This window comes from Vombatus ursinus, unplaced genomic scaffold (genome assembly GCF_900497805.2).
Source record: "Vombatus ursinus unplaced genomic scaffold, bare-nosed wombat genome assembly UNPS02005659.1, whole genome shotgun sequence".
NCBI classification, from domain to species: domain Eukaryota; kingdom Metazoa; phylum Chordata; class Mammalia; order Diprotodontia; family Vombatidae; genus Vombatus; species Vombatus ursinus.
The window spans coordinates 11,164,020-11,186,112 of NW_020945437.1; the positions used below are offsets into that span (position 1 = coordinate 11,164,020).

Sequence of the window (22,093 nt, forward strand, 5' to 3'; positions counted from 1 at the left end):
TGAGTGGTTCTGAGCCTTGCCTGGTGCTGCTCTAATACCCATCCACAGTGTGTACGAGAAGGAAGAGCATATGAAGTCAAACCCTACCTGCATAGCCAACCTAATTTGTACTAGGGAGAGCTGCCCCAAGTCAAAGCCTTATAGCAGGCAATGGAACCAATGGGCCTTCCTAACACCTAGGGAGAAAAGCTAAGTGCACAATACCAAGATGTCATTTTATGACTTTTCTTCCCATCATTCACAGTAATTAGTTTGCCTTCCTTTCACAGCACCTAATAATAGGCCTTTAATGATGATGACTAGATGGCCGCCGCCTTAAACTGGATTTAGACCACTAACTACAAGTTCAGAGGTTCTCCTACTCCATCGGCCAGACTTCTTCCGTGAAATTAATAGACTAATAGGTGCAGCCAACCACTCAGGGCAGCTATAATTTACTTGGATGTGAAGAGTGTCCACATGCAAAATCGATAAGGAAAATAAATAGGAGGAGGATAATGGCAGATTTCTAATTTAAATTAAAATCTGCTGAAGTGATGGAAGGCACAAAGCTCTCTGTTTTGCCTTGGCCAACAACCCTGGGCCTTCTTGCAAAAGGTAGCTACCCTGCTTGCTCTACAGGAAGGTACTTATGCCATGGCCCCCAGCATGATGGAATCCTTTCGGGATAAGCCCCTTGGCAACTGCAGGGCAGAACACTTTTTAGATTTCTTGCTAGCTCATTTCAACTCTTCCTGGCAGAGCTCCAGTGCAAAAAGGAAAGTCTGCCTCAGTGACAGGGCAGCAGGAATCAACTTGGAGATGCTCTGATAGATCCCAGGCTAGTCATTTGAAACTCCTAACCTGGTGCACTAGAGAGGAAAAGACTGGGCAGTGGCAAATTCTGCTTAGTGCCCTAAAAACATTGTAGGATCATGGATTTAGGGCAAGAAGGAATCTTAGAAGCTAGTGAGCCCAACCTCCTCATTTTAGAGCTGAGGACCCTGAGGCATGGAGAGGGTAAAGGATTTGTCCAAGGTCTCCTAAATCGTGAATGTCAGGTGGTAGGACTTGAACCTATGTCCTTCAGCTTCAGAGCCAATGTAAAATTATCAATTGCAGAGAAAGTCCTGATCTCCATTGGAAGAGGGAGTTCTGGGTAAGGAGCTATCCTATCAAGTTAAGAGAGTACCAGTTCCCATATTCAGTATTTGTCTTTGAAGACATAGCTTATGTCCAGGGTATGTGCTAGCAAATGCCAGTATTTCTATTTTTACTGTCTGAGCCTTCATGGAAAGGTAAAGTAATGCACAATCAGTAAAATGCCTACATTAACAAAAATTGAACAAAGTACCTTTCAACACTGATTGGTCATAGCATATGGAAAACCTAGTGACACGTGTAGTCATAGAACTTTGACCTCAAAGAGCCCTGAGATATCTCCCAAGGTCTCATGGTAGTATAACTATTCTAGGTCTTGGTTCCCTTATTTAGAAAATTAGAAACCTAGACTAGGATTCTCTCAGCTGCTCCTTCCAACTCTCAGTTTATATTCTAGCCCAACCCCCTCATTTTACAGAAGAAACTGATGCTCAGGAAAAAATAACTTGCCCAACATCACAGATAATAGCAAAGCCAAGATCTGAGCTTAGGTCTTCTAACTCCAAAATCAGCCTTTGTTTCTCCCATAGTATGATATCATGAGAGGAGAAATAATTATCTATATCCTCTGTGGATAATGTTTCAAGAGGCTTTCATATATATCAGCACATTTTAAGATTATAACAACATTGTGAGTGGGCAGAACAGATATTATTATGTCTGTTTTACAGGTGAAGAATCAAAAGTGCAAGAGAGCTTAGCTGAATTGCCTAAGGTCACATAGGTAATGAGTAACAGGGCTTAAACTTATTTCCAGGCTCTTGATTCTATGCAAATTTTTTTAGACTCTATCTCCCATACAAAAAAGAAAGAATTCCATAGCTGGCCTAGTTCAAGTGACTTCCTTGGTGAGGTTAAAGTAGATAGGTTGCAAGTTGTTGTATTTAACCTAGGGTCCAGAAGGTTACAGACACGACCACTGTTACATAACCTCAGCCCTGGCTTTTTTTTTTCCTCCATATGATCCATCACAGCCATTGACAAATGTTCTGTTACTATCACTAAGATGTGGACACCTTTTCAAGGTCTCAGGGGATACCATTAAGTTTATTTCACTGGACACTGCTACTGGCAGAGTAAATGTCATCAAAGGAAGCCTTCTTTTCCTACTTGCCACATGCCACTTTTAGAGCTATACCTATTTATACCAGGATGAGCAAATAGAAGAAAGGAATGGTAAAAAAAAAAAAAAAAGGACCTCACTACAATGGAACTCAAAAGAACTGGATTCTGCTATTGACTCTGACATTACCTGTGGAAAGTTATGCCTGCTATCTGGACCTCAGTTTCCCTATTCATAAAATTGTGGGGGGGGGGTGAGGATGAAGCAAATGATCTCTAAAGTCATCAAAGGTAATTGGTGTATTACAGAGTACTTACCAATATCTCAGGAAAATAATCTAGCCAATTTAAGTTTTACTTTTTTTTAGTAGTTAACTTCTCTGGACTAGCAGGGAGGAAATCTCTTATGACCTTATCCTTAAAGGCTACACTTTCAGTGTGAATAGTCATTGTGGAAGGCTATTTTTGATATTTATTTATGTTTTAAAATACCTTATTGCCTCCTGAAGTGCACTGAGCATGTGGAAAGGCCTAAGAAGACAAATGATCAGCCAACAATCTAATAACTAAAGGAATAAAGGGAAGAATGTGCCTATTATATTAAAACAGTACATTTTCTACTAGATATTTCAGGCTTTTGGACCAGGCAGATAACATTTGAGGGTCACACTGAAGGACAAGATACAGGAATTTTTCATTACTCTTTTAACTAATAAGTACATCCCTGAAACTATACCCACATTTAAAAACAAGTTCTTGTAGTCTTCCAGCTACCTGAAGGTAGTTTTATTGTATCCAATATGGCACAGTGTTCTAGCTTGTCAAGACCTATTTGAATTGGATAATCTTTGTCACCCTACATATTCCCTCCCAATTTTGTGTTATGTACAAATCTGCTTAGTATCCTACCTATGCCTTGTTCAGAGTCATTGATAAAAATGATAGATATCACTGGGTCAAACAGATCCCTGGATGACTCTACTGCAGAACTCCTTCCCCATTAACATCCAGTCAAAAGGATTCAACCAACTCTGAATCCCCATAATCTCACTGAGATATAGCTCATATCTCTCCATCTTCTCCACAAGGATAACATTGGGGACTGTCCATTTTATTTGCTGAAATCAAAGTAAACTAACCCAACCACATTCCATTGACTTACCAGTGTAATAAACAACATAAATAGAAATGAGACAAGTCTAGCATGGTCTGTTTTTAATGAAACTATATTTGTGCCTTGTGACACCACTTTCTTTTCTAGATATTCACTATCCATCCCTTTAATAAAACTTTCTAGAATTTTGCTAGGAATCAGAGTTAAACTCACTTGATATTCTGAATTCATTCTCTTCCCCTTTTTGAAAATAAGGACAACATTTATCTTTTTCTAATCTTGTAGAACCTCTTCCTTACATCAGTAGGATCCCTGGCCATAATTTAGAATTCACATTCACAGTATCTTTCAGAACCTGGAATACTATAGTTCATCTGAGCAAGGTAACTTGAAGGGCACTAGGGGTTCTCTTAAGAGCTCCTTTCTTCTCATAAGCATCAATACCTGACTGGTCATTTTTGGTCTGTCATTTCCAGTATAAAAATAATTTTTCCATTTAAGGAAAAAAATTGAAGCAAAACAAATAACTTTGAGCAACTGTGTTTTCTCTCTATCATCCATCAATTATTATCCCATCTACCCTGAGCAGTAATCATATCCCTTCTTTAATTCTTTTCTTTGCCCTATCATGGCTTAAAATTTTAATTTATGTATGAGGGTGTTGGACTAGTTATCCTGGGAGGCACCTTTCAGCTCTGTATCCTATGATTCTATATTTCCCATTCAGGACACAAATAGAGTGCATGTTAAGGTCTAAGGTTCTTAGATTGCAGCAGTAGGTCAGATGCCAGTGCCAGTGGAGGGCAAAGAAGTAGGGCAGATGGTAAGATCTAGTAGTACACTATCTCACCTTATCTCACTAGGATAGAGTTGTGACTCCCATCCATCTCTTTAAAGAGCTCCCCATTTTTCTTCCCAGTTGGAATTGCTCTTCTTCATGCTTTCATAATTTCTTGAATGTCTTGAGAATATCCTATCCCTCCTGTGTTTACTTTCCTTGAAGAATTTTAATCTGTGAATCTTACCTGCCCTTTGACTTCTGAAATCTACTCTTCCCAAATGTACAATAGGTTTGACTCTTCCTGGTTTTCTTCTCTTGTGTGACAAATTCTAAAATAGAACAATTACTTCACACCACCCCTGGGTTCCCACTATTTCCACCTCATCAACCAATTCTACTTCACTGTAGAAATTAGATCCAGAATAAAACTTCCCTTTCCCTTATCCTAAAAGGTTATTGACAACCTTCTTGACCCTTAGTTCAGTCATCTGTGAAATTAAGGGATTGGATCATAAATGGTCTCTCAAGTTTACTATGACATGCTATGGATGAAATGAAGAAATATGGACTGGATGATATTAGCTTAAGTTTAAGTTGCAGCTGGTTGAACAACCAGGCCCACAGGGTATTGATGCTATGGTTAACCTAGATGGAGACTTCTATGGAATGTTGTATGTCTCCATCTCTGGCCCTTTCTTGTTTAATATGTTATCAGTTGCTTTCAGGAGAGCAAAGATGGTGTACTAATCAAATGAGTTGATGGCACTAGCTAGTGGGGACAGCAAATAAAACAAAGGACAGATTTAAAATGCAAAATTATCTCAGGGGTATGGTACAATGGGCCAGATAAGTGAAATTGGACATAGATAAGTATGAAATGATAGAATTTCAATGTTAGAAAGGCCTTAGAAGTTGTCTAATCTAATTCCTATAGAAAGCACAAATCAGCAGCACATACTCAAAAAATCAAAACTAAGAAGGGAGAGATGTGACTTTGTAGTAATACAATTGAAAATGTGTTTCAGAGGTTTACATGATAACAAACTTAATATGGGCCAAACCTGTGGTGTAGGTGCCAAAACATAAAACATTATGTTATGTAGTTAGAAGTATAGAGTTGAGGTCAAGAGATCCCACAATACTCTACCAGGTTCTGTGCTAGAGGGCACATTTTGGAAGGGGCATTGACAAAGTAGGTTACATGTAGAGAAAGGTGACCAGGATAGTAAAAACTTGAAAATCATCTCATAAAAGGAACAGTTGAAGGCATAGGGATATATTAATCTGGAGAAGAAAAGGCAGAGTGAAATGTGGTCAAATATTTAATATTTTCTCATGTCAAAAAAGAAGAGTTTCTATCATTCCAGAAAGCAAATCCTAGACTAAGTAGTAGTAGAGGATGGAAGAGTGCAGATTTCTGGCTCAGTGTAAGAAACAACTTTCTGATAAGCAGAATTGCCCAATGAGGGAATAGACTGTCTCATGATATAGTTAGCTCCACTGGAAATATTCAAGCAGTGATTGTAAATCCAAAAGCACAGAGTCTGAGAGTTGGAAGGTTCCTCAGTGGCCATATATTCCAACCTTTTCAAGAAATGAATACTCACTATAATACCTAACAAGGGGTTTCCCTGCCCCTGATCAAATTAGATAAACATATCTAAAGCATTTTGTAAACCTTAAAGTGCTACATAAATTCTAACTCTTATCATTACTATTACTATTATTGTTGTTACTTTGATTAATAGTATTGAAGTCCTACAAGGAGAGGTAATCTATGACTTCTTGAGGTAGCCCATCCCACTTTTAGACAATTCCAATTGTTAGGATCCCCCCCCCCCAATATGAAGCCTAAATTAGCCTCTTTGCACCTTCCTCTATTATTCTTAGTTCTGCCCTATGGGATATAAATAAAAAATCTAATGCCCTTAAATGCTTAAAGATAGCAATCACATCCCCTCTGAGTACTATTTTCTCTAGCCTAACTTTCCCCTTCCCTTCAGTCTGTCCACCTATGTTATGAGCTGTTCCATGATGGTTGCCTTCTTGTGGACATTGTTCAGACTTTCAACATCCTTCTGAAACAGTGGTTCCCACAAATGAACACAGTATTTGAGATATAAGATCTGATCAGGGGAGAGTACAGTGGAATTATCACTTCCCTATTCCTGAAAACTGTACTCATTTAGTGTGGCTCCAAAATCCCAAAGATTTAGTGGATAAAGTGCTGGACCTGGAGTCAGGAAGACCTGATTTCAAATCTGGCCTCAGATAATCATGAGCTGTGTGACCCTGGGCAAGTCACTTAACCTTGGTTTGCCTTAATCCCCTGAAAAAGGAACTGGCAAACCACTCTAGTATCTTTGCCAAGAAAATGCTATATGGAGTCACAAAGAGTTGATATGACTGAATAATAAGATCACTTGGCTATTTCCAACTGCCATATCATACTGGTTTCTATTGAACTTTTAGTCCACTAAAATCCCCCAGATCTTTTTTCTTTTCCATTACAAATGTCTCACTGCGTGTACCCCATCTTTTATTTGTGAATATGACTTTTTTTCTTCCTGAATGCAAGAGTTTACACTTATTCCTATTGAATTTCATCATATTAAATTCAGCCCAGTTCTTTAGCTTTTCAAGATCTTTTTTGTTCTTGACTATCATCCAGTGTGGCAATTGTCCCTTCTAGATTGCTGTCATCTGCAAAGTCGAAGAACACACCATCTACAGCTATAACAAAGTCATTGATAAACATGTCATAGAGCACATAGCCACACAGAGACCCCTGGAATACCCCATTGGAGATCTCTTGCCATGTTGGGATGGGTTTATGATATTTACCAAAAACTTTGCTAAAATCTAGGTAAACCATATCCACAACATTCTCCTTATCTACCAGTTTAGTAATCCTGTCCCCCCAAAAAATAAGAGGAGGGGATAAGATTAGATTGTTCTGGCATGAACTTTTGTTGAGGAAGCCATTCTAGCTCTTCTCGATCATTGCTTCCTTTTCCATATGTTCACCGATCATCTAATCTGTCCTAAAATTCTCCCAGGAATTGAAGTCACTCTCAGTAGCCTATAGTTTGCAGACTGTTCCCTTCTCTTTTATGAAAATCAGGATATTTGTCCTTCTCTAGTCTTGTGATATCTTTTCCATGTTCCATGATTTTTCAAATATCACTGACAGTGGGTCATCAATCATATCTGACAGTTCTTTTGGGACCTGAGTATGTAATTCATCTGGACCAGGTGATGTGAATTCATCCAGGACAGCTAGATGCTCTCTTACTGCCTCCCTCCTTATCTTTAGCATCAATTCCCTGCTAGTCATTTTGGACTGGGATAGTATAAAAAGGATTCCCTGTTTTTTTTGTGTATGACCGGGGGAGGATGGAGGAGAGGATTAGCTTAAATGACCTCTAAAGTCTTTTCCATCTTTAAGATTTATGGGTCTAGCTCTAAACTTCTGATTCTACAGCTTAGTGATTTATTTGTGGAACGTTTCTTCATTTATTTAACAGACTGTTGACCGTACTGCTCTTTCAAGCTCTTTTTGTCTACACACTGTAGCAAGCCAGGCAAGGCTAGAGTTTAGCTCACTTAGCTCCTGCCTCTTGGCTCCTCACCCACTCTCCATGACCAACTAAATAAAGCACTGCTTGCATACCTTGGTGAAGTTACTGGTGTAGATATAAATTATAACATACAGTTGATAGCTTTTCCAGCTATGATACTTTTCCAGCACAAAGACTGACTGGTTAATAGTAGTAATAATTAAAATTGCTGGTATTTCTATAGCACTTTGAGGTTAAAAAAAAACACACACTTTTCCCACACCAACACTGTAAGTTAGATAACTACAAGTATTGTTAACCCAGTTTTACAGATGAGAAAACTGAGGTGCAAAGAAGTGAAGTTTCTTCTTCACAGTCATATAAGAGGAAGGTCTAGAGCTGGAATTAGAACCAAGACTTTGGACTTCAAGTCTGATGCTATTTCCACTGTTCCATGGCGCCTCATTCCCCAGATGTTTCTGCAAGGTGGCTTTCGGAATGCCTATGACATTTTCATTTTGGAGGTGCTTAGTTCCTAGACGCTAAGGGTGATACACATCGATTTAACTTAAAAAGATAATCAATCCCTAGGGGCTGAATTGATCTCATGCTGGCACAGCTGCTTGTAGAGGGAACTGATTATAATATATTTTTCATCTCCAACTGAAGATTACTGTAGGAGACTCTTTTGCATAATTATGAAGATGCAGAAGATTCAACCTTGAAATTGAAAGGCAGTAGAGACAATGCATGATGACCCACCTCCTGGTCCTAAAGGGAGAGGTGTGCTGTTAAGCTGCACTTCTGTCCCAAATATTAGTGTGGTGCTCAGAATCACTTTGTGAAGAAGGACATTTTCTTCCTGTTTTCAAAATTCTACCCATGAGGCTCAGATTCTTAAGATCTAACTGGTTTGTATTAGTAGTACAAATGCTTATATTCCTTAAGGGTCTGACCAATATGGCAGATTCTTTAAATCTTACCCATCCTCGACTGATGTTCTAATAAACTTTGTCTTTGGCTGAAAAAAAAAAAGCTAGATGGCACAGTGGATAAAGCACTGGCCCTGGAGTCAGGAGAACCTGAGTTTAAATCCAGCCTCAGACACTTGACACTTACTTAGCTGTGTGACCCTGGGCAAGTCACTTAACCCTATTGCCTAGCAAAAAACACAACCAAAAAATTCTACCCATGAGTTTCACTGATTTTTAGTTTTTTCACCTATATAGAAGCAACATGGTATAGTGGATAGATAGCCAGCCTTGGAGTCAGAAAGACCTGAGTTCATATGCTGATTCTGATAGATACATGCTATATAACCCTAAACAAATAACTTCCTTTCTCAGTTCCTCAGGCAACTCCCTAGGGCTGTAATGATAGATTTGTAGGTAAGTAGGTAGGTAAGTAGATAGGTAGGTAAGTAGGTAGATAGAGAGATAGATAGATAGATAGATAGGTATAAATTATATATCAGATTATATAGATATAGACATATATGTAATATTTTTTATATAAAGTGCTCCATGGCATAGTGGATGAAGAACTGACTTCATAGGCAGGAAGATTTTAGTTCAAAGATTTGCCTCTGCCAAATATTATTTGTGTGACACTGGGCTAGTTATTAAACTTCTCAGTTCTCCAGGCAACTTTCTAGGACTATAAGTTGGAGAGAAAGTACCTACCTGAAATGGTAGACAAAGTTTCTTCATCTAAAATTTCCTTATACCAGTGAAGTCATTGGTCCAATCCCTTTTCCTATTTTTATTTATACACATATACATATATACATATACACACACCTACATACATGCACACATTTATGCATATATATATGAATAATTGTTCACAAAGTCTCCATTATATTGCGAGCTTCTTGAGTGCAGGTCCCATCTTTTGTCATTCTTTGTGTTCCCAGCACTTAGAACAGTGCTTGGCACTCAGTAGGAATTGAATAAATGCTTATTGATTGACTGATTGACACTAAAGTCCATCTCTGATGTACTGTCTTGTTTGGTGGTGACCCTTGGTTCTTAAAGGCAGTTGTGGCAGAGGGTCAGCACTGCTAGGTTCTTCTTTTGTATGCACTTCTATTGTACTGGAAAGGTCTTGAATGTGGTTTTGGATATGAGATCAATGGCTCTAGTCTGAGAACCATCTTAGCTAAGTTTGGGGACACTCATCACCAGCTTGGCCGTAGGCTGATAACTTTTCATAACCATAGGAACTCTGAAAGGTCATTTGCTAAGACACCAGCCACGATATGATCAGTGCCAGGGAAGGGTATGCACTCAATAAAATGACGGTTTTTTGAAGTATTGAATACAGAGGATAAGGATGGTGGAAATAATGAGGAAGAATATGTGGGTGTAGATGATAATGGCCACAATGATGGAGAAATCAAGGCATCCACTCCTACAACTCTTCTTCCTTCTCCACCTCCTTGAATTCTTTTTCAACTCCTTTCCATCCAACTCGCACCTGAAACCGTCCATGTGTGTTGTCTCCCGCAACAGAATGAGAGCAAGGATTCTCTTATTTATTCATTTGTATTCCCAGAACTTAGCACATACTAAGGTCTTAAAAAGTGCTTCATTCATTCATTCACATTTAGTAGTACTTTAGCATTTATGAAGCATTTTGCATAGATTACATTAGTTCCTCCTGACTACAACCCTCTGAGAAAGTTAATATAAGTATTGTTGTTTCTGTTTTACAAATGAAGAAACTGAGGCTCAGAAAAATTAAATGATTTGCCCAAGGAGCAGAGCTGGGTCTTGAACCCAGGTCTTCTGATTCTACTTTCCTAATTTCCGTCATATTGTGTAATCTATCTTCTTCTATGTGTTTGCTCTGTGTTGTTGTTGTTGTTGTTGTTGTTATTCAGTCATTTCATGATTCTTCATGACTCCATTTGGGGTTTTCTTGGCAAAGATACTGGAGTGGTTTGCCATTTCCTTCTCCAGCTCATTTTACAGATGAGGAAACTGAGGCAAACAGGGTTAAATGACTTGCTCAGGGCCACACAGCTAGTCCTAAGTGTCTGAGACTGGATTTAAACTCTCAAACATGAGTCTTCCTGATTCCAGGCCTGGCATTCTATACACGGCGCCACCATACCTCACCCATATTCGATTAGCTTGAGGGAACTGTCTATGTCATAGGATCATAGATTTAGAGTTGGAAATGACCATAGACCATTTAATCCAACCCTCTCATTTTCCAACGATGGTCTGGGATCCAGAATGGTTCAGTGACTTACCCAGAGTCACATAGATGATAAAAGGCTGAGACAAGATTTGAACCCATCTTCCTAACTCCATATCCAGTGCTAGACTTAATAGTGGGTGCCTGGTAAAATGAGCTCCAAAAGCACCCAGGAAAAATTGTTTCATGATAGAATTTTGTGCAGTCAGAGAGGCTTTTCCCAAATTGGGTTGGTTGTTAGGAATCAAATTAAATAAGCATACTGCATTTATTAGTTAATAAAGGGCAAGAAGAGAGCCCCTTTCTGAAATTCCCCTTTGAGACAGAGTCATCTAACATTACAATATGTTATAAGGACCACTTATCCTGGCTCTCATTCCTCCAAAGAATGAGGAAATTAAAAAGTCATCCATCAAAAGTAGTTATGTTCTTTATGTCTTGTGCTTAATACTGTGATTTAAGTACTTATAGTCCAAGATCATTTTTAATTTAACAAAGTGAGTGTGCCAGATATCACTCAGCAAATACCATTGCCACAGATGACAGTCTGGGACCTTTTTTTTCATTTTGAAGATAAAAGAAGTATTTAAAAGTAGGCTTTGTGGTTCTCTATTTCTATTTTATTCTGTACTGAAATGAATAGAAAGCTAATAGGGCTTTTATTGGAAAGACACCTTCCTTTCCCCTAGTCTTTTAAAATAGCCCCCAGACACATCCATGGTAATCTAATTTAGTATGTCACCAAATCTATAAAATAAGGCAGGGCCACATCTGTCCTAGTTGATGCTAATATAGATTTTCCATTTAGGATTAGCACTGTGATAATAAAGGAATTGTTCTTGTCTTTGTGGATTGATTCATGCGAGAGGTAAAGGGAAAGGAAATGGAATGAGGATTTATATAATGTCTACTATGTGCCAGGCACTGTGCTAAGTGTTTTTTACAACTATTATCTTATTCTGTCTTCACAACCCTTCCAGGTAGGTACTGTTATCCCCATTTTACAGTTGAGAAAACTGAAGCAAACAGAGGTTAAATGACTAATCTAGGGTCATATAACTGGTAAGTATTTGAGGACCAATTTGAACTCAGATCTTCCTGACTCCAGGCCCAGCTCTCTATCCACTCTATCCCCTGTGCCATCAGTTACAAAAGGTGTCAAGATCCTTAGAAACACACTATCGAAAAGGTATTCTAGTAGTGAAGTCTAAGGCCAGGTTTCATCACAATCTTCCCCCCTACTCTTATCCCCTTCCCAATCCAACCAACCTAGGAAAGTCATCCATCTCCTTCTTTCTACCTACAAATGCAGACTCTGGGTACTCTACCCAAAGGACTCCATCCTCCCAGATTGGACAGGATGCCTCCCTTAGGCCTGATCCAGTGGCAGGTGAACCCAAAAAGGCACATAGACTCAGGTGTGACTCAGGCATGCAGGCTCAGGCCAACTGGGATTCCCAGACTACTTTGGGCGAGGAATCCTTAGTTTTGCAACATTCGTCATAACTCATGCCTACAAATTGCACAGTAGCCATCCTGCAATGATTTGCCATGGCATGTCAGAGCTAAGCACTGTGCATTGATATACCCTAGCATCATGTTTCCCTTCATCACTGGCTTTTTGATTCTAGGAGTTGATTGGTTGCATGGAAAAGAAACGAAGAATAAAAATGATCCCATAGGTATTGTCTGGGCTCTCCCTCTTTTTACCAGGTACTAACATTCCCCTCACTGCTTGTGATTGTGTGGTGAATGTGGCTTTGCTTGCCTCCAAGGGGCTCTGCTTATCCCTCTTGTGACTCCTGCTTCCATCTTCTGAGTTAGAATTTCTCTTGGATGTGCTCTAATGGTACCCTTTCACTTGGCTTAATAAATAACTAGACACCATGAGAAAGCTTACGTTGTTTCCTTTTTGAAGCCTTCAACCTATAGTGAACAAAATAAAAAACTGATCCCCAGTTTCCACATTGTGAATTGAACAAAAAAGAGTGTTATGCTATTGGAATGGGCTGTCAACATTGCTCAGTGAGTAGGTAGCACTTCATTATAGGAGACAATTGCTGTGACTTTGGGACTTGCCCAAGTATACGTTTTCTCTTTAAAGGCTGTACTTTTCATTCCCTTTGGTAGTCTCAAAAGATGTACTATACCATCCAATTGTGTGAACTGTTACTTTCACTACAGCTTGCCCTCACTGAGACTCCTAGGGCCTTTTGCTTCACATATCTCCTGTGCTTCCTACTTAAATTGTTACAGAGACCAGTGTTAGAACTTTCATTTCTGCCAAAATCATACCAATCCATAGGGGCCAGAATCTGGACCTCAGGGGTCCACAAGTGTAAAGTATCTTAAGATAATGATCCCCTAGCACTTACCTATCAGAGCTAGATATCTGGTCACATAGTACCTCTTTGGGCTAAAATCTAGAAGTCCAGTAACATGAATTGAAAAATAGAAGGAAATGCTTCTAAAATTCATTGATCTATCATCCATCAAAAAAAAAGGGTTAGATGAAATGAGCTCCTAGGTTTCCTTCCATTTCTAATATTCTATGATTACTATGTCCCTGGCACATAGTAAATTTACATTGATAAATGCTCTATTAACCTGCCTTTTACTAATTGAGAAAAAATATTTTCTATTACAGTAATAACAAATTATTAAATTAGGATTCAGGCTTTTCTTCTCTGTTTCTCTATTGTGGCCCAGCTCCTATGGAAGGTCAGCCTCTGAAGGACATGGCTGATTGAGATTGTCATAGCCTACAAGGTACATGCTCTTCAAGCTTGAGCAGGACCCCACCCAAGCAGGAGACCTTACTTCTATCTGGCCTGTAAATAGAATGCTATCCTGACTAGTTCTTACTCTGAGGCAATGAGCCCCTGTCCTTGTATCCCTCCATTAGAGTTTAGGGTGAGTCGGCTCATGAAGGAGAACACCAACCAGAGTCATCTGAGTGAGATAGATTCCCCTGTCCAGACTGCTGGAGGCATCTGAGTCTCATGATCAAGCCATGTTATCAGCAGAAGGAGCTGAAGATTTCCAACACTTCTTAAACTTACCCCCAGTTTAAGAAGTATTGAAGGGGTCATGAGTGGAAAAAGTTTAAGAAGCCTGTAATCTAGCCAATTTCCTCATTAAATATCCACCCATCAGGATTGATTTTCAGTTGTTAAGAGAATTCCCCTTTCAAGGATTATTTAAAGCTTTCAGGCTCTCCATGTCTTTTGTCTTTGGTTGCGGAGAGAAGCCACTGGCCATCAATTTATTGATTATTAGCCAGTTTAATTAAAAATCGATTATAATATACCCAGAAACTCTGTCTCTTGGGTTTTTGATTTGTCACATAATGAAAGGCAGCATGATGCCTTAGGAAGACCACTTGATTAGGAATAAGATGACCTCAGTTCGAATCCCTGCTTTGTAACTACCTTCATGACCTTGGGTCCTAGGTCTTAGTTTCCTCATCAGCCAAATGGGGCAGCTGAACTAGATGACTTCTGAGATCTCTTCCAGCTCGAAATCTATGATTCTATTTTCATAAACAGAGTAGGTTAGAACTAGAAGGATCATTTTGTCCCAGGCCATCACTTTTCACATAAAGAAACTGAGCTTCAGATAGGGGAAGAGGTGAAGACATTGGCCCAAGGGCACACAGCTAGTTACTGGAAAATCTGGGACTGAAGTGCAGGCCTCCTTTTCCAACACATTTGTCACAATAAAATATATCCCAATCAACCTGCTTTTCTTGAGCATTTATGAAATATACTGTATCTGTCCTTGCTACTTGTGCTTAAAAACAGTGCTTTGGGGTTTCTAGAAGACTCAGTAATATAATACCACCATTGAAAGGGTAATTCATATTGCAGACCTCTAAGTTTACTCCTAAAGAATAATTTACACACTAAGATCATTGGGTTGATTTTGTATATGGAGTATGAACATGTGACACGTCCTTTTGAAATTGTCATTTTTGCATTTACATGTCACTGATGAATGTCACTGATAATTTTTAAAAGTATAATCTTTCCATAAATTAGATTTGAGTAAAATAGAATCATTAAACATTTCTATTAGTGTATTTATTAAGTGTGCCTGGAAAATAGTGGTGGAACAAATCAGAATTCTGTAGTAATTCATTCAATAGTATTCCAGAACTCCATTGGCTCTAAGGTTTCATTAATGGAGGTATTCCTTCCAGTGAGACAGAATTCAGCCCACTTCGCCTTGTCCCCAGGCCTCACCCAGTGCTCTGCACACAGTAGATATCTGATTTAATAAAGCATTCACTGAATGAAAACTGAAGGAAGGCTCCCAGCATATTGGATGGACCCTATGTGATGACAAGCTTGTTGGACTCTAAGGACAAGAGGTGAACAGGATGGGCAAGGCATAAGTGGGAGAGAGAGAAAAATTTAAGTAAAACACAGTTCTTGCCATTATGGAGTTTGTTGTTTTAGTTCAGTTGTTTCAGTCATGTCTGTCTCTTCATGACCCCACTTGAGATTTTCTTGTCAAAGATACTGGAGTGGTTTGCCATTTCCTTCTACAGTTCATTTTACAGACGAGGAAACTGAGGCAAACAGGATTAAGTGATTTACCTAGGGTCACACAACTAGTATTGTCTGAGGCCAGATTTGAATTCAGGAAGAGAAGTCTTCTTGACTCCAGTCCCAGTGCTGTATCCACTTTGCCACCTACTATCCACTCATGGAGTTTATAATCTGGTAAAGGGAGAAGACACAAACACAGAAAATCATTAAACAAAATAATACCTGTTCAATGGACTAGAGAGATGTGAAGCAAGTTATGGGAGAAGAAAAAGAGGTCATCATCAATCATTGATCTCTGCCTGTCACCCCTGGGTCTTATTTCAGAAAAAACAAAACTGCTGTTAGCTAGTATGTGGTCCTTACACTAAGAACAGGATTTTCTTACACACATTTATTTTATCCTCAGCAATGACATCTTTGTGGCATATGTAATATTGACTGATTAAACTTGTTTAAATAATTATTTTGAAGGAAGAAACATCTCATAATGCTTTCCCCTTGAAGGTTACCTTCCATCCTGATCACTGAAACCTAGCAGGATATTTTGACGTTTATAAGCTAGCTTTTTTTTTTATGGACCATGCCTTAAACCCAAATCACTCTGGCTCTCATTGATTGACTAACAATAGGTCCCAGCCCAAGCCTTACTGGGTCATTCTTTGGGTTCTGATGGTTCAGAGTGAGTGTAAATAGCAATTGCTTCTGTTTTGGCCAGAAACCCTGAAGGTGTTCCCTTCCCAGATTGATTATTTTTTTTGGACTAGATCAAAGAGGCCATTCTTTGCCTCATTTTTACCTAACCTTAATCACTGAATGGGTATTGCCTCAGACAAACTGAAACCTGGGAAAAACTTTAGCTTAAAAAGGCCAAGGTCTCTCACTGCATCCAGGGCCATCTCCAGTCATACTGATCTATATATTGCCACTGGATCCACATGGCTGTGGAGGAGAAAGTGAGGCTGGTGACTTTGCATAGACCTGCCTCACTAAAATCCAATTCACTTGAAAGTCATGACATCACCTTGCTGATGTCATGGTCCTCTTTGGGAACGAAGGACAAACAACAACAACCTTCCATCTACTCTGTATGAACCTTGTATATACCTATATATGTATGTGTTGTCTCTCCCATTAGAATGTAAGCTCCCTGAGGACAGGGACTATTTTTCCTTTTTCTTTGTACTCCTAGAGCTTAGCACTATGCTTGGCACATAGTAAGTACTTATAAATAATTATCGATTGATTGACAATACTAATTATTAATTATAACTGATACAGGCAATCAAACTATAAACAATTGTTGAATACCCACTGTGGGCAAAACACTACCTTAGGTATTGTGGGAGATACAAAAAATTAAGTCGATATGGTCTCTGCCCTCAAGGGACTTACAATCCATCAAGTTGTCCTAGCAGAACTCAGGTGGTCGATCGGAAAATACATATATAGGAACCATTCCTATCCAACAATAAAATAAACTACCTTGTTAATAACAATAGCTGGCATTTATATAGCACTTTAAAGTTTGCAAGGTACTTTACATACAATGTGTATATTCTCAGAGTAATAATTGTCAAGTATGTATGACAAGTCTTATTTATTTTGCCCATTTTACAGATGAGGAAAGAGAGGGTCAGTATGGTTAAGTCATGTGCTTGTATTTCAGAGATGGGATTTGAAGCAAGGTCTGGCCTGACTGTATTCCAGCACCCTATTTTTCTCATTACCCGGCCTCTCTGCTAAACTCCCCTTCTATCTGTCTACTAGAGACAGAGTAGAAGAGATTTGTTTTTACTTTGGGTAGGAGAGTGAAAGAAGTGCTTTACAAGCTACGTGTTTATGCTTTTAGCTCACAAATCGTAAAATGTTACCTTGTGATGTGATGTGATCTATAGCATTGTTTTTGCTATGCCATAAGAAGCATTTCCAGTAGTTTCTGCAGAATTCATTTTCTTTAAAGGTCTTTGGCTCTAATGAGACATAGCTTCATTCTTCCCACTTTGTTAGTCATGCCTCTTCATTGACACTTTAAAAGATATGTAATTTCATCAATGGAGTGGAAATTCCTTCTACTGACTCAGGCTTCAACTTCTGATCATGAGCTTTTCCACAGTGGTTCAGCAAATGGTAGAGAAACAGCAGTCCATCATCAGGCTTATATTCAATTTTTTTTTCAACTTTGCAGCAGCCGTTAAAACTTTTGCATCTCTGGTATCTCTAGTATAGCTTATAATGCCTCAGAGTCACTCTCAATCCACAATACGGCATTGAAATGCTATTGTTTTTTTAATCCCACAATTTTCTGAATTCATTATTTTACATGTTTATATATAATTTCATGCTTTATCTTTGGATGGCATTTATTATAATCCAGTTTTATACAAAAATTAAGAGAATTATCCAAGAAAATGTTCCATTAAGGTAATTATTCATCAGTTAACCTTAATACAAATCCTTGCTCTTCTGTTCTGTTCTGCTCAGTTCCTTCATCTGTAAAAATGGTGGTTGGATAACATGTCATCTAAGGCCCCTTCCTTCTCTACATTTATAATCCCACTGTATCTAGTGAAATGAGGAGAATGAAGCTATATTTGATTAGTTGAACAGAAATAATTGGTGGTACTTCTTACGGCATCATTTCAAGTCATTTTTCAATCATGTCTGACTCTTCATGATCCCATTAGGAGTTTTCTTGGTGAAGATACTAGAGTGGTTTGCCATTTGTTTCTCTAGCTCATTTAACGGATGTGGAAATTGAGGCAAACAGGGCTAACTGACTTGCCCAGGGTTACACAGCTAGTAAGTGTCTGAGGTCAGATTTGAACTCAGGTCCTTCTGACTCCAGGCCTGGTACTCTATCTGCTGTGCCACCTAGCTATCCTTATTGCATCATAGAGCTGGAGTTGAGAAACATGAATTGAAACCCCAACTCTGATGCTTGCTAATTTTGTGACTTTGGTCAATTATCTTCCCCTCCTGAGGCCTCTATTCCTCCATCAGTAAAATGAGAGAAGGGCTCTCTAGGGTCCTTTCAATCTTTAAATTTATGCCCTTGTGATCTGTAAAATTGAACTAACAATGCTTATACTACCCACCTCACAGGGTTGATGAGAAGAAAGTGTTTTATAAACCTTAAAGCACTCTGTGGAGAAATATCAGTGGGTATTTTGTTATGTGAAGTCCACCCCCTTTCATATATGGTAACAGCAGAAAGTAGTAGAATGTGTGAAGACACTTTCGTCAGATTTTTTTTTTGTGGGTTTCACCCTCCTTTCTTTTTCCATACAGTCACTCTCAGCACAGCACTACGACTCGTCAGCCCTCAATGACTCTGCAGCGAGCCATCTCCCTGGAGGGGTAAGCAAAGCATTCCAGAGCTCCCATTCTGAGGGAACTCCACAATTCTGAGCACGGTGGGGCTGCTCAGATGAAGAGCAGACAGACACATCTTGTGAGGGCTTGATGCACATATATAAACACTAATCACAAACCCAAGGGTGGGCTTTAAACAAATTAAAATTAGTAGTGGTGATTCTTCTTATTAATTCACCCACTACTGTCCGATAGATGTTTTGTGTTTGAAATAAATATTCCATCTTTGAATAGACTCATCCCAATAGGGCTATGGAGTTAATTATTCATGGCAGAACCCAAAAGTAGAATGGGCTTCCTCAAGAGGTAGTTAGCTACCCATCACTATTCATTGTTGGTGGAATTGTGAACTGATCCAACCTTTTTGGAGAGCAATCTGGAATTATGCCCAAAGAGGCTGACTGACTTCTGGTCGAAAAGGTGACAGAAGACTTTGTTTTCAGCTATGGGTTGGGTTAGATGATCTTTGAAGACATGTTCCAATTTCTGAGATTGTGTTATTTTGTAATTCTGTGATTCTAGGTTTGACTAGAATCAATTAAGCAAAGATTTATTACATTGCTATTGTATTCCAGTTACTGGGCTAGAAACTGAAGACAGAGAGACAAAAATGAAACCATTCCTGCTCTCAAGGAGCTTACATGCTACTAGAGCAGTCGTTTTTAATCTTAACTTAGGGTTTTAAAAGATTTGAAAACTGTGTATCGATATGACTGGTTTCTCTTTGTGATCTTATTCATTTTATTTTATTCACTTAAGAACATTATTTTGAGAAGAGGTCTATGGGCTTTATCAGATTGCCAAAGGGGATCATGACCCCAAAATATTTAGGAACCCCTGTACTAGGGAGCTACAACATCTACAAAAATAAGGAATATTCAGGAGAGAGTGAGCATTAGATAATGGGGAAATTGTGGAAGGTTTCACAAAATAATAGATGGCAGCTGAGTTGGACCCTGAAGCAAGGTAAGAATTCTGAGAGGCAGAAATAAAGAAGGCATCCATGCTGGACATGAGATGCAAACTGTGCAGAGCTAGGGAAATGGGAAATGGAGTATGGAATTAACAAAACAATTGGAAGTCCCGTTTGGCTGGAATGTGAAAAGGGAGATAAAATTATATTAGGGTAGGAAGCCAGCTTGTAGAGACCTTAACTGCCAAGTTCAAAGTTTTATACTTTATCCCAGAGTTGGCAGGGAGCCACTGGAGATTTTTGAGTAGGGAAATGGCATAATCAGTCCTGTGATTCAGGAATGATAGCATGACGTAGTAGATAGGCTGCTGAACTGGGAGTCAAGAAGACCTGAGTTCAAATCCTACCTCAGATACTTCCTAGATATGTGACTAAGTCATTCACTTAATCTCTATGCCTCAATTTCATTATCTATAAAGTGAGAGAGTTGGATTCAGTGACTTCTAAGTTCCTTGTCTGATCTAAATTTTATATATGTGTGTGTATATGTGTATATATTATATACATATAAATTTATAAATTTGGGATTATTGAGAGGATGGAATGCCAAAACAGAACAAACAGACCAAATAGGAGGCTATTACAAGAGTATATGTGAGAGATGATGAGGGCAGTGGCTAAAGTGTAGTAGGATGACCTGAGTCTTCCTAAGTAAACCTGAGACATTTACTATATGTATGACCTAGATAAGTCACTTAACCTCTGTCTTCCTCAATTTCCTCAACTGCAAAATAGTGATCATAATAATATTGCCTACCCCACAGGATTGCTATGAGGTTGAATAAGATAATGTTAGTAAATAGCTTTGCAAACTTTAAAGTGATATATAAATGCTATCTCTTACTATTTTTAAGGAGGATGGTACAAGAGATGTTATGGTACAAGATTTGGCAAGACTTGACAATTGATTGTGTAGAGGTAGTCAAGGATGACTCCAAGGCTGTGAACCTCGGTGTCTAAAAGGATGGTTATGTCCTCAATGGAAATAACAAAGTATAAGGAAAATGTATGTTTAGAGGAACCTAATTGGTTACCTTTTGGATTTATTATATATTTGGATATATTAAATTTTAGATATCAATATCAAGGAAAAATATCCAGCAGTAAATCATTATTGCTTGACTGTCTACATATATGTATATGCATATATATGTATGTATATGGGTATATGTATGTTTGTATATATGTATTTTGTACATATGCATATGAAAAGATCTGGGTGCTGCTGACTTACAAAGATGCTTGTATCCATGAAAAGTTAGGAGATTTCTAACAGATCAAGTGTAGAGAGTGAAAAAAAGAGATTCTAGGACCGAGTCCTAGGTAAAACCCATGCTAAGGGGAAAGGAAATCAATAATTATCCAACAAGGGGGAAAGGGAACATGGGGAAGCCTTACTGGTAGGAGGAATACAAGAAGTGAGCAGTTTCACAGAAGTCAAGGGAGGAGCCCAGAAGGAGGTTTGGAACAATGTCAAAGATAGCAGAGAGGTCAAGGAGGATGAGAACTGACCAAAAAAATAAACTATTGGATTCATCAGTTAAGAAAGCATTCCTAATCTTGAAGGGAACTTTTCTTTGTCTGGTGGTGGGGTTGGAAAGTAGAAAGGACTGGAAAATGGAGGAAGTGGAGGTAGCAAATGTAGACAGTTATTTCTGGGAGCTTGCCTTTAAAAGGGGAAAAAAAGATATAAGGTAGTACTTGAAGAAATGGCAAGGTCAAGTGAAGATTTTTTTTAAGGTTAGGGTAAAAGTCTGAGTATTTTAAAGGCAAAGCAAAATTGAAAATGAGAGAGAATGAATGATGGGGCTCCTTTCTGGAAAATGTGGAATGGCGTGGGATGGCATGGGATCAAGTATACAAAGTAGAGGGCAGATAAGGTAGATGTTGGAGGTGATCCAGGACTGGCATGATATGGAGAATAGTAGAACAAAGAGGCAAGGGTGGAAGATAGCATAATTATTATGTAGTCAAGATGTTGAGAAAGGAAAGACAGTTGGATTGGTACAACAGAAAAGGAAGGATGAACGGGAGGTTGAGGATAAAGAAAAGGTTTTAGGGGAGTGAGGCAGAGGAAGAGATAGAAAGTCAGGAGATTATGATCAGAGATGATAATTTCAAAGTTCAATATCATGGAGGTTAAACAATTATAGGTAATTGTCAGGGGTTCCTGGAAGTGTCCTGAGATAGGGCAAAGTTATAGATTGTGGAAGTTGAACAAGTTGGTGAACTAAGAGACCTGGATGTTTGAGGGTTCATAACAATATATACTTATTAGATAGATAGGTAGATAGATAGATAGATAGATAGATAGATAGATAGATAGATAGATAG

The 22,093-nt window shown here is 38.7% G+C and overlaps 1 protein-coding gene across 3 annotated transcripts in view; it reads left to right on the plus strand.

The window, feature by feature from the left end:
* Positions 1-22,093, plus strand: part of DLG2 (discs large MAGUK scaffold protein 2) — a 1,559,742-nt gene that overhangs the window by 981,646 nt on the left and 556,003 nt on the right. For all 3 annotated transcript variants that reach the window (XM_027848244.1, XM_027848243.1, XM_027848245.1), the window contains one exon: positions 18,703-18,771. In XM_027848244.1, coding sequence (XP_027704045.1) covers positions 18,703-18,771 — 69 coding nt within the window. The remainder of the gene's footprint in view (positions 1-18,702; positions 18,772-22,093) is intronic.